Source organism: Denticeps clupeoides, chromosome 13 (genome assembly GCF_900700375.1).
Source record: "Denticeps clupeoides chromosome 13, fDenClu1.1, whole genome shotgun sequence".
Lineage (NCBI taxonomy): Eukaryota > Metazoa > Chordata > Actinopteri > Clupeiformes > Denticipitidae > Denticeps > Denticeps clupeoides.
In genome coordinates, this window is record NC_041719.1 from 20,647,738 (window position 1) to 20,667,895 (window position 20,158).

The 20,158-nt window shown below is 41.7% G+C and overlaps 1 protein-coding gene, 1 long non-coding RNA gene and 1 pseudogene across 11 annotated transcripts in view; 2 read left to right on the plus strand and 1 right to left on the minus strand.

Annotated features, from left to right (window-relative positions):
- Positions 1–20,158, plus strand: part of col24a1 (collagen type XXIV alpha 1 chain) — a 98,412-nt gene that overhangs the window by 24,036 nt on the left and 54,218 nt on the right. For all 10 annotated transcript variants that reach the window (XR_003751619.1, XR_003751620.1, XR_003751621.1 and 7 more), the window contains exons 3-7: positions 2,731–3,974; positions 8,983–9,036; positions 10,041–10,094; positions 19,186–19,239; positions 19,418–19,471. Coding sequence is in view for 7 of the 10 variants with exons in the window: in XM_029000025.1 (XP_028855858.1) it covers positions 2,731–3,974; positions 8,983–9,036; positions 10,041–10,094; positions 19,186–19,239; positions 19,418–19,471 (1,460 nt within the window). In the remaining 3 variants the exon portion in view is untranslated. The remainder of the gene's footprint in view (positions 1–2,730; positions 3,975–8,982; positions 9,037–10,040; positions 10,095–19,185; positions 19,240–19,417; positions 19,472–20,158) is intronic.
- LOC114801756 (uncharacterized) lies at positions 757–20,093 on the minus strand. Its single transcript, XR_003751625.1, has 3 exons — positions 19,954–20,093; positions 8,958–9,016; positions 757–1,703 (listed from the first exon to the last, which is right to left on the minus strand). It is a non-coding gene; the product is annotated as an uncharacterized LOC114801756 (long non-coding RNA).
- LOC114802747 (uncharacterized) lies at positions 9,196–9,314 on the plus strand (annotated as a pseudogene).

The following is a 20,158-nucleotide window of genomic DNA, read 5'->3' on the forward strand; positions in this document are numbered from 1 at the left end:
CTGAGAGAGAAGTGGTTTGACTCTCAACAGTTGTCTCAATTGAAAGTACCCAAAGTACAGAAGGTCACAGCTGGGAGCAGATCTTTCTCGTATAAAGCTCCACAGTTGTGGAATGGCCTGCTGGTCAGGACTCAGAGTCTCTGTGTTTAAATCTAAACTGAAAACACATCTATTCACACCAGCTATTCTATTAATGTTTCTAATGCTACTAAAGTTATCAAGTCCACTTTAAAACCCAAACACTTAGTCAAGCATAGACAGTGCTCATTTCACCACAATCAGGCTGTCCTAATTAGGATCCCGGGCCACTATTACACTAGTGTACCACCATCATCTCATGTTTCTGTACCAGTTGTACAATGCCACCGCCTGCCTCTGATTCTGTTTGTTTTCTCTGAGGCACACTGAATAAAGTGCCCAGATGACCTCCTGAGTCCAATGATGAGACCACCAGAGAGGTAAAAGTATGGACATGGATTGTTGGCCAACCCAAGCCCAGGCTCCCCTGACCCAGAAATGGACTCATGACTGCATCCATTGCATGGACAATCTTAGAAATAATGATCAAAAAAAAAAAAAAAGACTACACCATGCCTCTCATCAGTACCAGTGAAAGACCATCAACTCCACTACGCAGATACACAAACATCACATTATGGGGGTAGATAGGTCAGAAAGGCAAGATATGGGAAGAACAGAGAAAGAAATAATTACACGGGGAGAGACAAGGTGAATTAAAAAAAAAACAGCCCCAGACTGTACTCCAGAGTACATTGTTGGAACTGAAAAAAAACTCCTCAGCAATATAAGCACATAGTCTCTACACTTTAAAACATAAAAAGACCTGTCTGTCCATACTAAGGGTATGAAGCACCAAGGTGTGGGATGGGGGCGGGGGTGTCCTTGGGATGGGGGCAGAGGAATGTAAGAGATTCTCACTGCCCTCTTATCCAGGGGTAGTTGTTAATTCAGCCTTCAGAGAGGGACTTTTTTTACTCATGTGTCTTGGTAATCAGTGTTAACTGCAGGCTCTTTTCTAGCCTGAAAGGGGGTCCCTCTCTGAATTACTCCTTCCAAAGTTTTTCTCCATGTGAGTTTTTTTAGGGATTTGTTCCTTGTTGTTGGGGTATGATCTGTTGTGGCTGTAAAGCCCATTGAGACACACTGCAGGAATTCGAGAACTACTAAAGGAGAGAATAGTTGACTTCAGTTTGGGTCTCCCCCCTAAATTATGCCATGAAGCTCATTAGATTAGCTAGTGCCAGATCAGGAGACTTGCAATGTTTCAACCCTTGATCGCAATTTCACAATCATTTGCTCCAAAATCATAACTTGTACCCTGTTATTTGCTCCAAAATCATAACTTGTACTCCACAACATATTCTAGCAAATATCTGATGAATGGTGTCCAAAAGGGCAATGTGAATGTAATTATCCTGCCAGTGATTGATTTAAGGTGAATATCTCTTTACATTTTTTAATTGATTACTCAACATTTACTGTAAATGTAAGAATTTCTTTATTTCATAAAAAAAACAAAACAAATACATTTTGAGCCAAATTGGACACAGCAACTAGGGTCCTTGTTTCCTATTTCTATGTATGTCTAACTTGATGTTAGGTCTCCTCTTATACCTTGTGGCAGTCAATGGGTCAGCAGCAGGTGCAGTCGGTAGGCAGGAAGCTCCTCCTACCACAGCAGCCTAAAAAAGAGACAGACAGAGTGACCTAGCGGGAAAGGAAGTGTATCTGTAATCAGAAGTTTGCCGGTTCGTATCCCCAGCCGCCAAGGTGCCGCTGAGGTGTCACTTGGTAGCAGTGTTTCCCCAGGCTCCTACATAGCTTTTTCTTTTTCAGAAAATGACTGTTTCAACATATATATGAGTGCTATCATTGTATTTGTCTCTTTTGGAAACTTACGAATCTAGACTTGGTTTACTGTCTGTTTGTAAGCTCAGTTGTAGGACTGTGTTGAACTATGTATAGAAACTACAACAGAGTGAATAATAAGATTGTATTCTTAGTTGGGGGTCCTAGTAAGCCAGAATTGATCATTTAATTGATTGTAACATGGAAGCACGTTGTAAGTCACTCTGGGTAAGGGTGTCTGCAAATTGCCTAAATTTGTAAATGTAAATAAATGACATTGATGATAATTAGCATGTTTGGAGGTAACACCAAATTACTATTTTGATGTTCCTTTTGCTTGATCACTTTGCATTTGGTAAATTTAAAAATGTTCAAACCTGTAATGTGTGTTTGTGTGTGTGTGATATAATCTCATATAGACAACTAATGTTAGCTTCATAATGCAGTGGAATTTTATTTTGCAAACAAATCTATATAATATAAGCTGTTGGCTTGTTGTTTTGGGGTCACTTTTGTGAGGTTTTTGTGAATTCTATTTTTAAAAAATCTTCCTGAAAAAGCTTCTGCATTGCCATTTTTTGTTAAAAGGAGGTAGGGGTAGTAATTTTACTATACCGAGAATATTAAGGATAACAACTACTGCATTGAAACACAAAGTAGCTGTAAACATTAACAGTACTTGACTTTTTACTGGCCTCATCTCAAAGTCAGTAATAGCAGGAAAAGTACGGTGTCTTGCAGTATACAGGGTTTTTGGCATTTGGTCTTACTTCAATGTCTATAGAACCTGATCATAATTGACCCACCCCTCTCTCACTCTCTGCCTTTCTCTCCCAACCTCTCTGCTTTCCCTATCTACAGGTGTAGATCTTGTTCTTCAGCTGGGCCTGTCCGGCTACAGAGGAAAGCCCTTGTCTGGCATCAATATGCAGTTGTCTGCTCTTCTCTCCCCAGATGTCCCACCTCCTGGAGTTGGCCTCATCCTTGGCAGTGAGGCCCCTTTAGACGTTTCTACTGAGTCTTTACTTCCTGCAGACCTTGGGGAGGAGTTCTCTATCATAGTGAGCCTAAACTCCTGGCAAACAAACAATGCGTTTCTTTTTAGTGTACATGACGGCAGAGACCAGCTACAGTTTGGCATCCAGCTCATGCCACATAAAGTTGTTGTTTATGTGGCCGAGAAGGCATCAGTCTTCTTTAAGTACAATGTTGTGGATGGACATTCGCACTCCTTTGCTGTTGGGGTTCACCTTAACTTTATCACCTTCTATGCTCAATGTGGGAGTGTGCACTATATTGAAGAGACACTTACCAGGCGAAAACTTGGCCATGACAGCCTCTTCACCTTAGGAAGAATGAACTCCAGAGCTGTTCAACTGGAAACAGCTCTGTGTCAGCTTGACATTTACCCCACTGCCCAGGCTGCATCTCATTATTGTGACTATATTAAAAAACAGTGCCATCTGGCAGACACATTCCGATCAACTGGGACATCTTCACCAGCACAGAGGGAAGCAGATAACCCCATAGGTTCCATGTCAGAGTCCTCTGCATCTGTGTCTACCTTACTGCGACTTCCAGAGCCTAAGCAGCAGAAAAAATCAGTTCAAGCTGCATTGACCCCTAGCTCAGAATTTTCAAACTTGAGTCCATTGTTGAGGTTAAACCCTGAGAGACTCGATGAGGAACAGCAGTACAGTCCTCCACCAGGTTCTTTTAACAGGTTGTTTCATTCAGCCACTTCCACCAGGACTACTAGTGGTGTCAGTACCTCCCCCTCTAGTGCTCATGCAGAAGACCACGAGCAACACAGAAAAGCTACTGTACCCATCTGGGAGAGCGTCCTGCTTGAGAACCAGGAGATCAACACCAGAACTTTGCGCCATGTTTCTAGGATGACTGACAAGCATTTGAAGAGGAAGGCAACGCTCTATCGAGAGGAGGAAAACCACATCCTGATAGATGACTCAGATGAGCAAGCCCAGGGAAACATCTTTAATACTGAGGATGATTGGGCCTATGGCTTTGATTACTCCGATGAGGGTGAAGACTATTTTTTTGACTATGATATCTTCACTGGCCCAAAAGGAGAACTAGGCCCTCCGGTGAGTTATCCTGTGATAATATGATAATCTTGTCTGTTTTGCTTTTGTGGTGAAGCTTTCCAAGTGTTAAAGATTCAGCAACCAGTGCAGAAGTGTGCATAAGAAATAAGGGGAATTATTATGCAGTGAATTTTTGGCTGTATATTTTAGCAGTTGAGTTCTTTGAGGGTGCTTATTCTTGGCTTTTATTTCACAGTCTCCTTGAATTGCCAAATGAAAGGATTTGGCAAGTCCATGTATTGATTTATAAGCATGCATCAATAGGTGGAAAGAATATATTTATCTTTTAATGCCTCTGCCAGAAACATTTATTTGATTCTTTGATTGTGTAGTCATTTGTGACTACACTATATTACTTTTAACTAAATTAGTAGTTCCTTATAGTCTGCACATTTATTTAGGAAATTATCTCCAATATTGACTTTATGATGGACGTAACAGTAATTATATGTTTTGTACTGCTGTGTTTTGATTAATCTGACACTAAAGGAGGTCAGCCAGAACACTGTGCCCTCCAGTGAACACCCAGCATCTCCAGTCATTTCCTGTTCCTAGAAACACTTTAAATTATGTCCAAACATGTCAGAAGGCATGGCAGACATGTTTATGGAGTTAATAGTATAGTAGAATGTCAGTGATTTTCTTTTTTATTGCATTAAACCTTTTTAGTGTGTAGGAGACCAAGAGTAGAACTGCTGGCAAGGAACCATCCCTCTCTGATAGGCTACTCAGGAGTTCTTCATCTTCCAGATGTTCCAGCACATTAACTGGCTCAAATCCCAATAAGTTTCCATAGTAACAAAACCCTGGAGCCAGGGTGAAAATTCCCCAATCTTTTCCTATCCATCTCTGGGGCTTGTGGGAAGGGAAGGTAATGGATAATATAAGTATTTAATAATTCCACTGATTTATTGTCTGGATTCAAGACTCTCCATGGAATTAAGTACTGGTGATTCTGTGGTGGGACATTGCAGTAGGAGACTGGCCATGTCTGTAAAATATCCACTTTTTCCCCTTTTCCATGGATTGATTTTTTTGGGATTGTACTCATTGTGCCCACAGAGTGTAAATTACTTTCAGTTTGCAGGTGTATTTCCTTAGTAGAGACATGGAGCCAACCAAGCAGCTAGCACCTTTGACAGAATTATTCTGAATCTACAGCGTTTTTGAGAAAACAAGTGTTATGATTGGTGCATGTCTGGAGTGTTATGATTGGAGCCACTGGACCAGCTCATCAATGGTGGAAGAGCTCGGAGCAGGCACTGGAGGATCTAACCAATACTAATTAGATTGAGAGACAGAGAGAATCCCTGGCAAGGTAGACCAACCTGGTCACAGGCAGTGTCATGGGTAAAGTCATGGGCTGAGGGGCCAGTTGTGGAGAAGTTGGTGTGGTCCAGGATCTCTATGAAATTTTGGCTTAAGTCACGTCCTCTCGAAAATCCTCTGGTTCTTCCTCTTTTCATCCTCTAGCTCTTTCAAGTCCTCCCTTGAATACTTTTGAGTCAGGCTTGCCGAAGAGCTCTGGGATAGTGAAGTGTGCCCGCCAGTCTGACTCTCTGCCTGGCAGCATCCTGCCCGGGTGGTGGAGAAGGCACACGCTTTTGCTTTACAAAGTACACATGCGGCACTTCCTCACAGCCAGGTGCAATCCATTGTCAGAAGCATGTGTCAGAAACATGGCTAGAGGCTGCTGGTGGGGACATGAGGTGGGGAAGTGATGCACTGCCCGCATGTTGACAACTGTGTCATGCTGCATTGGGTCTCATCCAGGGCTGCTTACAGGCGAGACCGATGACTATTATAATGACTGGAGCAGAGACATGATACAAATGAGGACAGACAGAACAGAATGTTACAAAGGTGAGAGCTTCAGTAGACTCAAAGTCTTATTTTTTTTTTAGTCTTAGTTTAGTCTTATTTTATTCATTCAAATTCCAAATTCAAATTTTATTTGTCACATACATAGTCATACATGGTATGATATGCAGTGAAATGCTTTTGTGACTGCTAGTGACCACAGTATTGCAAATATTGCAAGTATACAATGAACCAATATGCAAATATTGCAAATAAACATAAAATAACATAAAACATAAAATATGTGTAACAGGTAGGGTGAAGGTGTGCAAATGAGTGAAGTCAAAGTATAAAGTAAATACAAATAAAATAAATAAAAAAATTATTGGGGGGATTGAGTCCAGAGTGATTGAAAGTGGAAGTGAAACTGCTGGAGTATATTGGAATTCTATGAAGTGTTGTGATTGTTGAGAGCTCGAATAGCCCGTGGGAAGATGCTCCTCCTCATTCTCTCTGTGTTGGACCTCATGACGATTTTATGGTTTTAGTCAATGGAAATTGTATTTGTATTGTATTTTTTGTAATGCAGCCAACAGTACAAGTAACTAGTAGAACAGACAAAAACAAAATTTTCAAGAGAGACTTATTGTCAATTTAATAGTATTCAGTGTCTTGAAATGCTGTTTCACACAGACCCCCCCATAGTGCGATTAGTTGTTACCTCCTCAGTTGTTACCTCCTCTCTATGCAGACTCACCGAGACCCCACTACTGTTATCATCTGCGTCCCTTTGGGGAACCTGTGCTGTTTGTTAGGAAATCCAAGTGTTTGAGGACATGCAGAACCTTTTCTCACCATGCCAAAGACAAAGGAAATCAGAAGATAGTAGAGGTTCATTTTAAAGGGGAAAGCTACACTGCCATCTCCCAAGTAATTCACAGCATAAATTGCCAGTTGCGACACATCAGAGCCTGACTGAAGTTTTGACTGTGAACATTTTAAAGGTAAAGATGAGTTTTGGAATTCTCTGCTTTGGTCTGATTAGACTAAACTGGAACTGTTTGGGCACATGGAGGTTGTTTATGTTTGGTGAAGAAAGGGACAGACCTGTCTCCTAGGAAGACAGTTAAAGGTGATGGTGGGAGCATCATGCTGTGGTCACAGGGAGCCTTGTTTGGGTTCATGACATTATGTAAAATTAAATTTATGTTGACATTTTGAAGGAGAAGTCTTCTCCAAGCCTAGGCTTAGGTCGTCGCTGGGCCTTTCAAAAAGACTGTGACCCAAAGCATACATCGATATTATTCCAACATGTCCTCAAGGAAAAAAAAAAAAACAAGATTCTCGAATGGCCTGCAATCTGTGGCAGGTACTCAAAGTGAATGTCCATGCTTGGAAACCATGCAATTTGGACCAGCTAGCTCAAATTCCAATGGATTTTACGATTTTCATTTCTTCTCCAAAACTAGTTCAGAACAGGTATACTAGGTGCCCACTGCTCACCAAGGGTGATGAGTTAAAAGCAGAGGACACATTTACATTTACATTTACGCCATTTGGCAGACGCCCTTATCCAGAGCGACTTTCAACGTGCTTTCAAGTTACCGATGAAGAGATCAATTCTGGTTCACTAGGACCCCAACTATGAATACATCTTTTTATTCACTCTGTTGTAGACTCTGTACACAAGTTCAACAACAAGAAAGTCACAATTTAATCTAAATATTCTTAAAAGAGAAAGGTCTTGAGCTGTCATTTGAAGGTGCTCAGTGACTGAGCTGTTCTGACCTCGAGGGGAAGTTCATTCCACCACTGAGGGGCCAAGACGGAGAAGAGTCTAGATGAATGTTTTCCTTTTACCTTTAGCGATGGAGGGACCAGGCGAGCAGTACTGGAGGCTTGGAGTATACAAGGTGCAGTGCGAGGTGTAATAAGGGCTGTGAGGTAGGATGGGGCTACTCCATGTTTGTAGGCCAGCATCGGTATTTTGAACCTGATGCGTGCAGCTACTGGGAGCCAGTGGAGGGAGCATAGCAGAGGGGTGGTGTGGGAGAATTTGGGCAGGTTGAAGATCAGTCGTGCTGCTGCATATTGTATGAGTTGTAGAGGTCGGATGGTACATAGTGGTAGACCAGGACACATCTTGTTAAGTGCACCATGTGCTGTGTTTCACAATGACAATCACTTTCACTTTTAATATTCAGTATTAATGGCCAGGGGGTAGAAATTTGATTGACTAGGGAGGGTAATAATTTTGACCTGAACTGTAAGAAGTCATTTTAAATACTTGTGATTTAAGGCCAAAATAATTAATTTTTGTGTTTGCCAAATGGAGTAGCCCAACTTTGTGCTACCAGAAGTGTCACGAACACTTTGTTTTGGTATTGCAACCTTCAATTGATGCCGGAAGTTTAGATACGTTGCATTTAAAGAAAACGTTTTTGTCAGTGAATCAGACAAAACATTTCTACAAAGTCATTTTACATGCATTTCTTATTTGATAGCATTGCCTTTAAAATGTATGACTTGGGTCAAATATGCGGGGTATCTTTCCACAATATCTTACAATAGTTCGCTGGAATTTTGGCAAGACCTCCTGACAGAACTGGTGTAACTGAGCTACTACAAACCACTACAAAATATTATACAAATATAATAATATACAAATTACATTTATAAACATACTTTTTATGTGTTTTTGGAGTAATGTCTTTTTCCTCAACGAGTGGCCTGCCAGCACATGTCAGTACAGGACATGTTTCACTGTGGATAATGACAGACATACCAGGTTCAACCAGCATCTTCACAAGGTGTTTTTGCTTTTGTTCTGGGGTTGAAATGTACATTTCATCTCTTGGGCACAGAAACCTTGTTGATTGAAGCTACTGGAAGTCCACTTTTAAAAACTTCCAAGCCTTGACATAATAATTTGTTTTTTTCAAAATTGTTTAATGTAAAGGCATAGTAACTTCAGTGTATGTAACCTTCCGACTTTTCAAATTAAAGTAGCTTTCTTATTATTATTCTTATTACATCTCCCTTTCACTCTGTGGACAGACATTTTGGCTTTTGTTACAGCACTATATTCACTGTGCCAGAACGCCCTCCTTTCATTTTCCTCAACAGGAGTTTATGATCCTTGATCATCATTGCGGTATTACTAAATAAATCTCTGTCGCTAACCCCTCTCTTCATCTCTTGCGCACAGGGAGCTTCTGGTCCTCCTGGACTTCCAGGACCCCCTGGAAAAAGAGGACCACGGGTTAGTAACAGAAAGCTCTCATCACACTGTAATGTATGTAACATATTCAATCCTCTCCTGGCTATGACACATATTTTAAAAACATCTCACCACAGACTGGTCTCTCTGAGCTGGATTATCATTATAGGCCACATTAATTGTCCTAAATAATTGTCCTTTGCTTACGGCCATACCAGCCAAAGAACACCCAATCTCGTCTGATCTCGGAAGCTAAGGACGGTTGGGCCTGGTTAGTATTTGGATGGGAGACTGCCTGGGAATACCAGGTGCTGTAAGCTTTAACTATTTGGAAACGGCCCCGTAATAAAAAGGGGCCGCCTAAGTGCCACTGAGGTAACACTGAGCAAACATGTAAGAGTGACATTCCACTATCTCTTAAGGTACTAGGAAGGTGGTTCAGTGGTTCAGGGGGTGGGCATAATTGTAGAAAGAGACCAACGCAAAGGCTGTACAGAGAGAAAGCATCATCATAAAGATCAAGGCATGGTACACAGAGCTATTTTGACAGAACAAAAAAAATGTGACTAGGTAGGTAAGTGTAAATGTACTACAGATTTCCTCTTTTCAGTCTCATTTTTGTGACCACAATATCATCCATGTTGAAAGCAAAGCTGCTTGACTCCTCACAGTTATGAGAGCCCATCGAAAAAAGGAATGAGTGGAGGATTTCTGTTTAATGCAGTAGCACAGCTCATTGATTGGTTGATCTATGGTGAAAACTGTAGATGCGGAAGAAGAAGAAATCAGAGAACAAGATGCTGGCACACAGACCGGTGACTGTGGAGTACATATGTGTTCATTCATAGATTTGATGCATTCAAGGAGAATCTATTATTGTCATGAAAATAAAGAAAACACATTGAATGAGAAGTTGTGTCCAAACTTTTAGCCTGTACTGTAAATTTGTCATACATTGGCTCCCAGGGTATCTTATGAAGCGATAATGAATATTTCTCATGTAATGTATGCTATTTATTTAATTAATAAATACTTTTTTTAACCAGGGTCCACCTGGTCCACATGGGAGTCCTGGTCTCCCTGGTTTACCTGGTCCAAAGGTGAGTGTGTTCCAGGCTGCAAGTTTCTCTGTACATGCTCTTTAGGCCACACAGTTGAGAAGAAAGTAGAAACACAGTTTGTGTGATAAATCAATATATGTCCCAAATGATGACTTCACTTTTCTAAATCTTAAACTTGGCCAGCTGTCTGTTAGAGCTGTGAGTGGTTCATACACCTCTGGCTTTTTCCATTCACACATACCTGCCATTTCCTTGCTGGAGGAAAAAGATGATTAATATATTTGGGGTGGGGGAAGTAGAAGCAGGTCTGTGGTTTTATATGCGGTTAGAGGATATTGCTTTAATTCTAGCACAGGGACACTATGGAGCCAAAGCATTTTCATGGATGGAAAGAGCTCTTGAGTACATGGAGGGATTGATGGATGAGTGGAAAAGGCCATTGTATACCAATGAATGAAGCTCTTAGGCATAAATGCGTGTGAAGACATATGTGTGTGTGCGAGGGAGAGGCTTGGCTAATGACAGAGAAAAGAGACTGAATGCTCCAGTAAAGGTGTGCAGTAAGGGTGTGCTGTGACTGGATGTTGATTCACATCCAAGGCTTATTGATGCATGTGGGGGCTGGAGTATGTGTCATGTGACTGGTAAGGAAAGTCAACCTGACACCTGCACTTACTTCTACTCACCCTTCAGCATGTCGCCACAACTCCTCTCACCTCCCAGACCATATTTTTGTCCCACCTGACATTCTGCTAAATGTCATCTTGGATGATCACTGGTGGGTTTTTCATTTTGTGTATTTTGCGTTCATATAGTAACAGCGAGATTCACCTCGCCTCGGGCAGTGGTGTCTTAGTGGGTAAGGATGCATACCCATAATCAGAAGGTTGCCGGTTCAAAAGCCGAACCACTAAGCAAAGTACCATTCCCCCACACACTGCTCCCTCAGGGGAGGGGTTAAATCTGTATATGGGACCACATTTCACTGTGTCCACTGGGTGCTGTGCTGTGCTGTGGTGTGTCACATGCAACAAATAATCACTTTTGCTTTGTGCTGTTCCATGATTGGGTTCACTACTCTCGCTACCTTGAGTTTGGACGCATTGTGTTTGTGATAGTGTCCATGCCCAATAGTGCCTTTAAGGCTGTCTAGCTGACTTTTTCATGACACAAACTTTCACTGCTCCCCAGGCACATTCAGAAGAGAGATTAGCTACTTATTACAAGGACGTTATCCCCCTTCCTCAAGAGTGTGGAAGGCGTGGTGATAATCAGAATGATGATTGATAACAGTATAATGTTTAGTGTCTGGTGGTTTGAATATGTATTTGAAGAAGGAAATGCTGCATTGTGTAAAGTATAAAGAACTCGTTGCCATTAGGTGCCATGTTGAACTTCAAGTGACCAGTATAAGAGAGTGTGAGTGTGACAACACACCTGTTCCCTATTCACACTTGACACCTTGTAACACTAACCAGTCACATGACACCAGTGAGGGAAAATGGCTAATTTCAGTTGGGGGTGTGCTCACTTTTGTTGACAGCAGATTAGACATTAATGTATGTGTGTTTAGTTTTTGTTGAGGGGACAGTAAATTTAAACGGATATACAAGCTGGACACTGACTACATTGTATCAAAGTGCCATATCTTCAGAGTTGTCCCAAGAATAGAAATAATAAGGTCCCCCTGAGCAAGGTACCGTTCACATACACTGTTACCTGGGTGCCTTTCATGGCTGCCTACTGCTCACTAAGAGTGATTATTTAAATGCAGAGGACACATTTTGTTGTGTGCACCGTGTGCTGCAGTGTATCACAATGACAATCACTTCACTTCCACCTTAATAAAATGTTTACAAAAATGTGAGGGATTTTAAGTGATGAAATAGTGTTATTTCAAAAATAAAATATTTGAACAGCTGACCAGAAAAATATGGCATTTAGCTTTAGGGTGAGTACCATTTTTTTCATGGCTGTGTTCTTAGGCAAAGAACCAGCTCTCTTGGAGCCCCACACATGAATGGTCTCAGGATGCTTTACTTTAGGCATGAGACAGGACTGATGGTTCTTCCATCACTGTTTTTTCTCAAGATAGGCACTCTCAAGATAGTTAGGGAACGAGAGGAGATTTCACCTTCAGAATGCTGAAAGGATTAAGAAGGCAGAGAAGCAGTATTGCCAGATGTACAATAATTATCGTATTTGTACCATAATTTTATCCGATGTATGATGTATAATCAATTCATCCAAAAATCCCATAATGTATGATAATTATTTTAAGGTTATTTCATTTGCACTACCAGGTACAGATCTCATTTTTCATCTAGCTGCACAGACTTAATCATCTCATATGCCTTTACAGCCAATCAGTGCATGATGTAACATCTGTACATCTGGCCCGCATGATCTTTTAATATAGATCCATTATAATGACCCAGCATTATTTGAAGCTCTGATAACACACAAATTACAAATTACATAAAGCAGTGCTCCAGTTGCCTTGCTGAATGTGATCTGGGCTGAATACGATCTGAGTGTAGGGTCTCATCCTGCATTCCACTCAGGAAGAAGTGTTGTTCTGACCAGAGGTGTTTTTTACAAAGGTTCTGTAGGTAAAAGTTACATTTTACACCATTAAATGCACAGTCTATGATTGTGTTATTGAAGCAGATTTTCTGAGCAGCGTCAGAATGGAAATTTCGTTTGTACGAAATTTTTTTCGTAATTTTAAGATTCTGGAATAATACTACGTTCTGGCAACACTGTGGAGAAGGCTGCAGTGGTAATAGAGGACTCCATACCTACTCTCCCCTGCTCAGGTGTGGTGTGTGTCTAAAGTGCTCTTGTTGTACATTCTGTACACAAGTTAGACAATAATTAAAATCAAGTGGGCTCTTGCACCATAGGAAATGCTGTATGAACAGACAGCCCTCTATTGATATTCAGTGTGCCTACTCCCAAGGTCCTATATGTAGTCAGTAATCGTCGTCTTCCTCTGCTTATCCGGGTTTGGTTCGCAGTGGCAGCATCCCACCATTCCAGACAACCCTCTCTCCAGCCACCTCCACCAGCTCCTCTGGTAGGACCCGAAGACGTTCTAAGACCAGTTTGGAGATAGAATTTTTCCAGTGTATCCTGGGTCGACCCGGGGCCTCCTGTAGGCAGGACATGCCCGAAACACCTCCCCAGGGAGGCGTCCAAGAGGAATCCTGTCTAGATGCCCGAACCACCTCAACCGGCTCCTTTCGATGTAGAGGAGCAGCGGTTCTACTCAGAGTCCCTCCCGACTGTCTGAACTCCTCACCCTGTCTCTAAGGCTGCGCCCGGCAACCCTACGGAGGAAACTCATTTCGACCGCTTGTATCTGTGATCTCGTTCTTTTGGTCATTACCCAAAGCTCATAACCATACAGTCAGGTCCATAAATATTAGGACATCAACACAATGTTAACATTTTTGGCCCTATACACCACCACAATGGATATCAAATGAAACAAACAAGATGTGCTTTAACTGTAGACTGTCAGATTTTATTTGAGGGTATCTACATCCAAATCAGGTGAACGGTGTAGGAATTACAACAGTTTGCATATGTGCCTCCCACTTGTTAAGGGACCAAAAGTAATGGGACAGAATAAGAACCATAAATCAAACTTATACATTTCAATACTTGGTTGCAAATCCTTTGCAGTCAATTACAGCCTGAAGTCTGGAACACATAGACATCACCAGACGTTGGGTTTCATCCCTGGTGATGCTCTGCCAGGCCTCTACTGCAACAGTCTTCAGTTCCTGCTTGTTCCTGGGGCATTTTCCCTTCAGTTTTGTCTTCAGCACGTGAAATGCATGCTCAATCGGATTCAGGTCACGTGATTGACTTGGCCATTGCAAAACAGTCCACTTCTTTCCCTTCAAAAACTCTTTGGTTGCTTTTGCAGTATGCTTTGGTCATTGTCCATCTGCGCTGTGAAGCGCCGTCCAATGAGTTCTGAGGCATTTGGCTGAATGTGAGCAGATAATATTGCCCGAAACACTTCAGAATTCATCGTGCTGCTTTTGTCAGCAGTCACATCATCAATAAATACAAGAGAACCAGTTCCACTGGCAGCCATACATGCCCAGGCCATGACATTTCCAGAACCGTGCTTCACTGATGAGGTGGTATGCTTAGGATCATGAGCAGTTCCTTTCCGTCTCCATACTCTTCTCTTCCCATCACTCTGGTACAAGTTTATCTTGGTCTCATCTGTCCATAGGATGTTGTTCCAGAACTGTGAAGGCTTTTTTAGATGTTGTTTGGCAAACTCTAGTCTGGCCTTCCGGTTTTTGGGGCTCACCAATGGTTTACATCTTGTGGTGAACCCTCTGTATTCACACTGGTGGAGTCTTCTCTTGATTGTTGACTCTGACACAGATACACCTACCTCCTGGAGAGTGTTCTTGATCCGACCAACTGTTGTGAAGGGTTTTTTCTTCACCAGGGAAAGGATTCTTCGGTCATCCACCACAGTTGTTTTCTGTGGTCTTCCGGGTCTTTTAGTGTTGCGGAGCTCACCAGTGCGTTCCTTCTTTTTGATAATGTTCCAAACTGTTGTTTTGGCCACGCCTAATGGTTTTGCTATCTCTCTGATATGTTTCTTTTGTTTTTTCAGCCTAATGATGGCTTGCTTCACTGATAGTGACAGCTCTTTGGATCTCATCCTGACAGTTGACAGCAACAGATTCCAAATCTTCTATCTTCTGAACCATTCTTTGTCTCAACCTTTATGTAAGACCAATTTGTCATGGCAGCCCTTACCAGGGGCACCAAGTGCCCCAGACAACATATGGTCATTAGGGCTCTCAAACTCCTCCACCACAATAAGGTGACTGTTCAAGGAGGAGAGAGTCAGTAATGAGATGTCTAATTTGTGATGAAGTGCAGGTGGCCATGAGGGGACAGAGGAGGAATAATTCCTTGGTGCACATTTACAGACGGATGGTGAAATGTAGGCTGCAGGACGCTTGGGGTGATGTGAGTCCCCGAGAGAGTGAGTGGAGGAGAAGAGTTCAGGGAGTCGCATGGCAGTGGAATCTGCTTTTACCGTGGCATAGTAGTAGTGGAAGTAGGTGGGTGTAAAAATGGTTGACAGGTCAACACACAAGGTGTGCTGTGCTTGCTGTGCTTCACAATTACTACATTCACCATGCACCAGGTGGAGAGAAAGCACCATGAAAAGTAAGATAACTAACTATAAGATTGTTGCCGTGTGTTTCTTGCCTTCAAACAATGAGAAAATAGTCCTAAATCTGACATAGAACATCATGTGGACATCACACATAGTACAGTAATTTGTTCAGTGTACAGTCATTTGTTCAGAGTACTGCTCGCCTGGTCCCTCCATCGCTAAAGGTAAAAGGAAAACATTCATCTAGACACTTCTCCGTCTTGGACCCTCGGAATTGATCTCTTCATCGATGGTAACTTGAATGCACGTTGTAAGTTGCTCTGGATAAGGGCGTCTGCCAAATGCCGTAAATGTAAATGTAATTTTGTCATTGCTACGGAGTCCATGTACAAGTACCATGAAATGGGAAAACATGGATCTTGTTATTATTAAGGATTGTGTTTTTATCCTATTATTATTTTGTCTTCACCATGGTCTTTAGGCACAAGTTTTGAATAGTTATTTAATATTTCTAATGCTTCTATGAAATAGCCCTCAATAACCCTCGGGTCACTGCTTGTTTTGTAGGAATTCAGACAAATTATTTGTCGATATCGATACACCCATTAATACACACGCCAAAAGGTTTTAACTTGTCATCTGAATCATTGTGACAATTACAGTATAATTAGGTCCCTTTATGAAGTTGGTCCCTTTGAGAAGTACCGTCTTCAGTAAAGACGAAAGAACGAAATTTATTCCTGTATGCTGACCTTTCAAAATCCAACTCTGCTAATATATGTTTTTTTTTTTTTGCTTTAATGCCATGGTCTCTGTACAACCTTCTTTAACCATGCATAAATGAATTTAGAGTAAATAATTTTTACTTGCTTTTAATAAATTATAGTTTATTAACAACAAGACAATAATTTTAATAGTTTTATTATAACAAGACAATAACTTATGCACAAAGGATTTCTTGTTCATGGTACTTTAGGGTCACCATAAACTTTCTTAAGTCACTAACTGTAGATCAGTGAACCAGCACTGTCTTACTAATATTATCTTAACTAATTCGCTAAAAGTAAGTATTTAAGAGTGTCTGTGATCATTTGAGAGCCAAATGTCCATTGTCTTTAATTCAAGGCAGGGGTTCATTACATATTGGGGCAGTGGTGGCCTAGCGGTTAAGGAAGCTTAACCGTAATCAGAAGGTTCGAATCCCGATCTGCCAAGGTGCCACTGAGGTGCAAAGCACCGTCCCCACACACTGCTCCCCGGGAACCTGTCATGGCTGCCCACCGCTCACACAGGGTGATGGGTTAAATGCAGAGGACAAATTTCACTGTGTGCACCGTGTGCTGTGCTGCTGTGTATCACATGTGACAATCACTACACTTTATTCATTGTTTAGGGGTGGTAGTAGCCTAGTGGGTAACACACTCGCCTTTTGAACCAGAAGACCCAGGTTCAAATCCCACTTACTGCCATCGAATATTATTTCTATATCAAGTCTCGTAATTATGACAAATCTGGGACATTTAAAACTTTGAACTTGTTAGAGTGTACTAAGAGATTATGCCAGGTTTCCAATAAGTAGAGCATTGCAGTAGTTGATTCTTGATGTGGACCAGTTTTTCTGCATTGTGCATTGTGAGTGTTCTTAGCTTTAAGAATAGGTGAAAGAATGCAGTCTTGCAAATGTTGCTTATGTGGTTCTCGAAAGACAGATCACTGTCCCACATGAGCACATTCAAAAAGTTGGGGCAGTGGTGGCCTTGCGGGGGAAGGAAGCTTAAGGAAGTGGTCCCGTAATGAGAAGGTTGCTGGTTCAAATCCCAGTTTGCCAATGTGCCACTGAGGTGCCACTGAGCAAAGCACCATCCTCACACACTGGCTGCCCACTGCTCACTCTGGGTGATAGGTTAAAAGCATTTCGTTGTGTGCACCGTGTGCTGTGATGCAGTATATCACAATGACAATCACTTCATTTAACTTTTTTCACTTTCAATTGTGATTCCCAGGTCTTTGGCGGTTGTACATATGGTGGTATGATTCCCATCAACAATGACCTTGGGCTCGGATAGATTCCTTCTGCCAGCTCTAGGTCCAGGTAATAGTTTTTCAAGTTTAGCATGAGGGTTGAACAATAATCTGGGGAAAATTAGGGGCAAATCTGAGATAATGGTCAGGCAAAAATGAAGTTGATATGAAGCAAGATTAGGCAAGGAAAAGGCTACCAATCAATGAGGGACAAATCCACGATGAGTGGGTGCCGAACAAGATGGCCACCAGATGTTTATATGGGGCACAGACCCTGGCCTCATCTGATTCCGGGTGGCTGTCCTCAGTGGTGCTCCATGCCTGTGCGGCAGATGGTGGCATTGTACAACTGGTACATAAATAAGAGGTTATGGTGGTGTACATAAGTCTAATAGTGGCCTGGTACCCTAACTAGGACAGCCTAACTAAGGTGAATTGAACACTGTTTATGCTTGACTAGGTGACTGTACTAAAGACCAAAAACAGCCGTTAGGCTCGATATAGGCCAGATAAACATTTATATATTTCTTATATAGCCCATAATCACATACAGTATGTCTCAATGAGCTCCCACTCTTGACCCTTCTGCACACAAGGAAAAACTCCACAATGAAAAAAATAAGAAACCTTGGCAAGGAGTGATACAGAGAGGGACACCCTTCCAGGCTAGAGTGAGTCTGCAATTGGTGTCAGTGCAGGGTTGATGATGATTTGTCCAAGAAGAGAAAACGCCCTACAGTTGTAGTGATGGAAAATCCGTGCAGTATAGAGCATCTGTTCATAATTGGAGGTTTGAAAAGGCACTAATGGGGGGTAAACCCATGCTGGTTGGAGCTTAAGCTTTACACTCTTTATATTTGGGGTATTTTCTTCAATGCCAGCAAACAGTGGCATTGTACAACTGGTACAGAATTATGTGGCTATAGTGGTATATTTGTGCAAAAGTGGCCTGGTACCTTAACTAGGACAGCCTAACTAAGGTGAATTTAACACTGTCTGTGCTTGACTAGGTGACTGTGTAATTAAGTGGAGTTTACTCCTTCTAGAACATTGAGGCAGTAGTGCATTGCAGTAATCTAACCTTGATGTAATAAAGGCGTGGACCAACTTTTCTGCATTGTGCATTGAGATCATATTTTTTTTTCTTTGCAATATTTCTAAGGTGAAAGAATGCTATCCTGATATTATCTACATGCAAATAGAATGAGAGACAATGAGCAGCCCTAGCTCCTTTACTCCTGCACTTGGTGAGATTTCACCAGAGTTATGATGTAGTCAAACAGCTTATGTCTGGCTGCTTGACGCCCAAGTACAAGAGCTTCTGTCTTATCAGGGTTTAACAGATAGGGTTTAAATGTGTAAAGTTTCAAGGATGTACAATAAACGGTGTAGCATTCCAAGCCAAAATAATTAAAAGCAGTTTTTACAATATGGTTGCCGGACTCTGTAACTCTGGGGTAGGGATAGTCTAAGAGCTGGCATGTGTGTTGCTAGGTCTGAATGGCCCTAACTAACTATTTTAAGGTACACTGACAGCACAGAGATTTATAGATCTTCACCTAAAGTCCTCAGCTGTCAGCGATCCACTGGGCAGCCTTGTCACTTCCTAGACTGATAAAGCACTACAAAAAGATGTAATTGGTGCATGGTTTTCAAAAAGAGGAATTCTTCTCTTTTTCATGAAGAACATTTAATCACTTTAAAGCAGTTTTTTTATGCTTTCCTAAACATAATGTCGTATCTGTACTTTGGGTAAAATAGTCCCAGCAACTCATCAACTAAGTAGTACCTCTGTATATTCCCCCATATCTAACATATACTGTTAAGCTATTGGTCAGAACAGTGTTAGTCCACATTCTGAACTAAGAACTGCACTCCATATATTACAATAGTTTTCCCTTTTCAATTTTAGAGTTAATGCTCCATTATCTATCTTTTTAGGGCTTGAAAGGTGATACAGGAAAATCCCCAGGTCAGGCTCCAGTAGGAGAACAGGTAAAGCTAATTATCCATTCAAATCCCTGCCTGGAACATATTTTCCTGATCTCTGTTACTACATCTAGACTAAATAATTATGTTGTATTATAATTCTTTAATACATAATTTCCTCATGTGCTATGTCAGTTTTTTATACAATGAATTTTTTCACAAAATAATCTTTTTAACCATTTAGGGGGACCAAGGACATAGAGGCCCTCCAGGACAGCCAGGTCTTCAAGGTCCAAAGGTGTGCTCCTTGAAAAGATCTAATGTAGTCTGCATGCTGATTGAAATGGTTATGGATTTGTTGTGGCCTAGTGGGAAAAGACCCAGGTTCAAATCCCACTAACTACCATTGTGTCCATGAGCAAGACACTTAACTCCGAGTTGCTCCAGGGGGGACTGTCCCTGTAACTACTGGATACGCCCTTATCAAGAGCGACTTACAATCAGTAATTACAGGGACAGTCCCCCTGGAGCAACTTAGGGTAAAGTGTCTTGCTCAGGGACACAATGGTAGTAAGTGTGATTTGAGTCTTCTGGTTCATAGGCGAATGTGTTACCCACTAGGCTACAACCACCCTATGCTATGAAATAGAATGAAATAAACTTAGTGCAGCCTGTTAGTGCAGCCTGAATCTAAACATTCCATGGCGCACTGGGATCGGGCAGCGCTGGTATACCGGATTTGAAGGGCTAAAAAGCCCCTGTAATCCCTTGTTTACTTACCTCCGTTTCCCTTTGCCGTGTTGTATTCATGGACGGAGATTGTAAGTAGGAATGGCGGTAGGAAGCTCGTCTGATGTGGAAGGCCTGTTTCGATCAGTGCGGATGCTTGACGGATAAGCAGCAGCTGTCACTTCATTAGGTCTTCCACAGTGTGTGTGTGTGTGTGTGTGTGTGTGTGTGTGTGTGTGTGTGTGTGTGTGTGTGT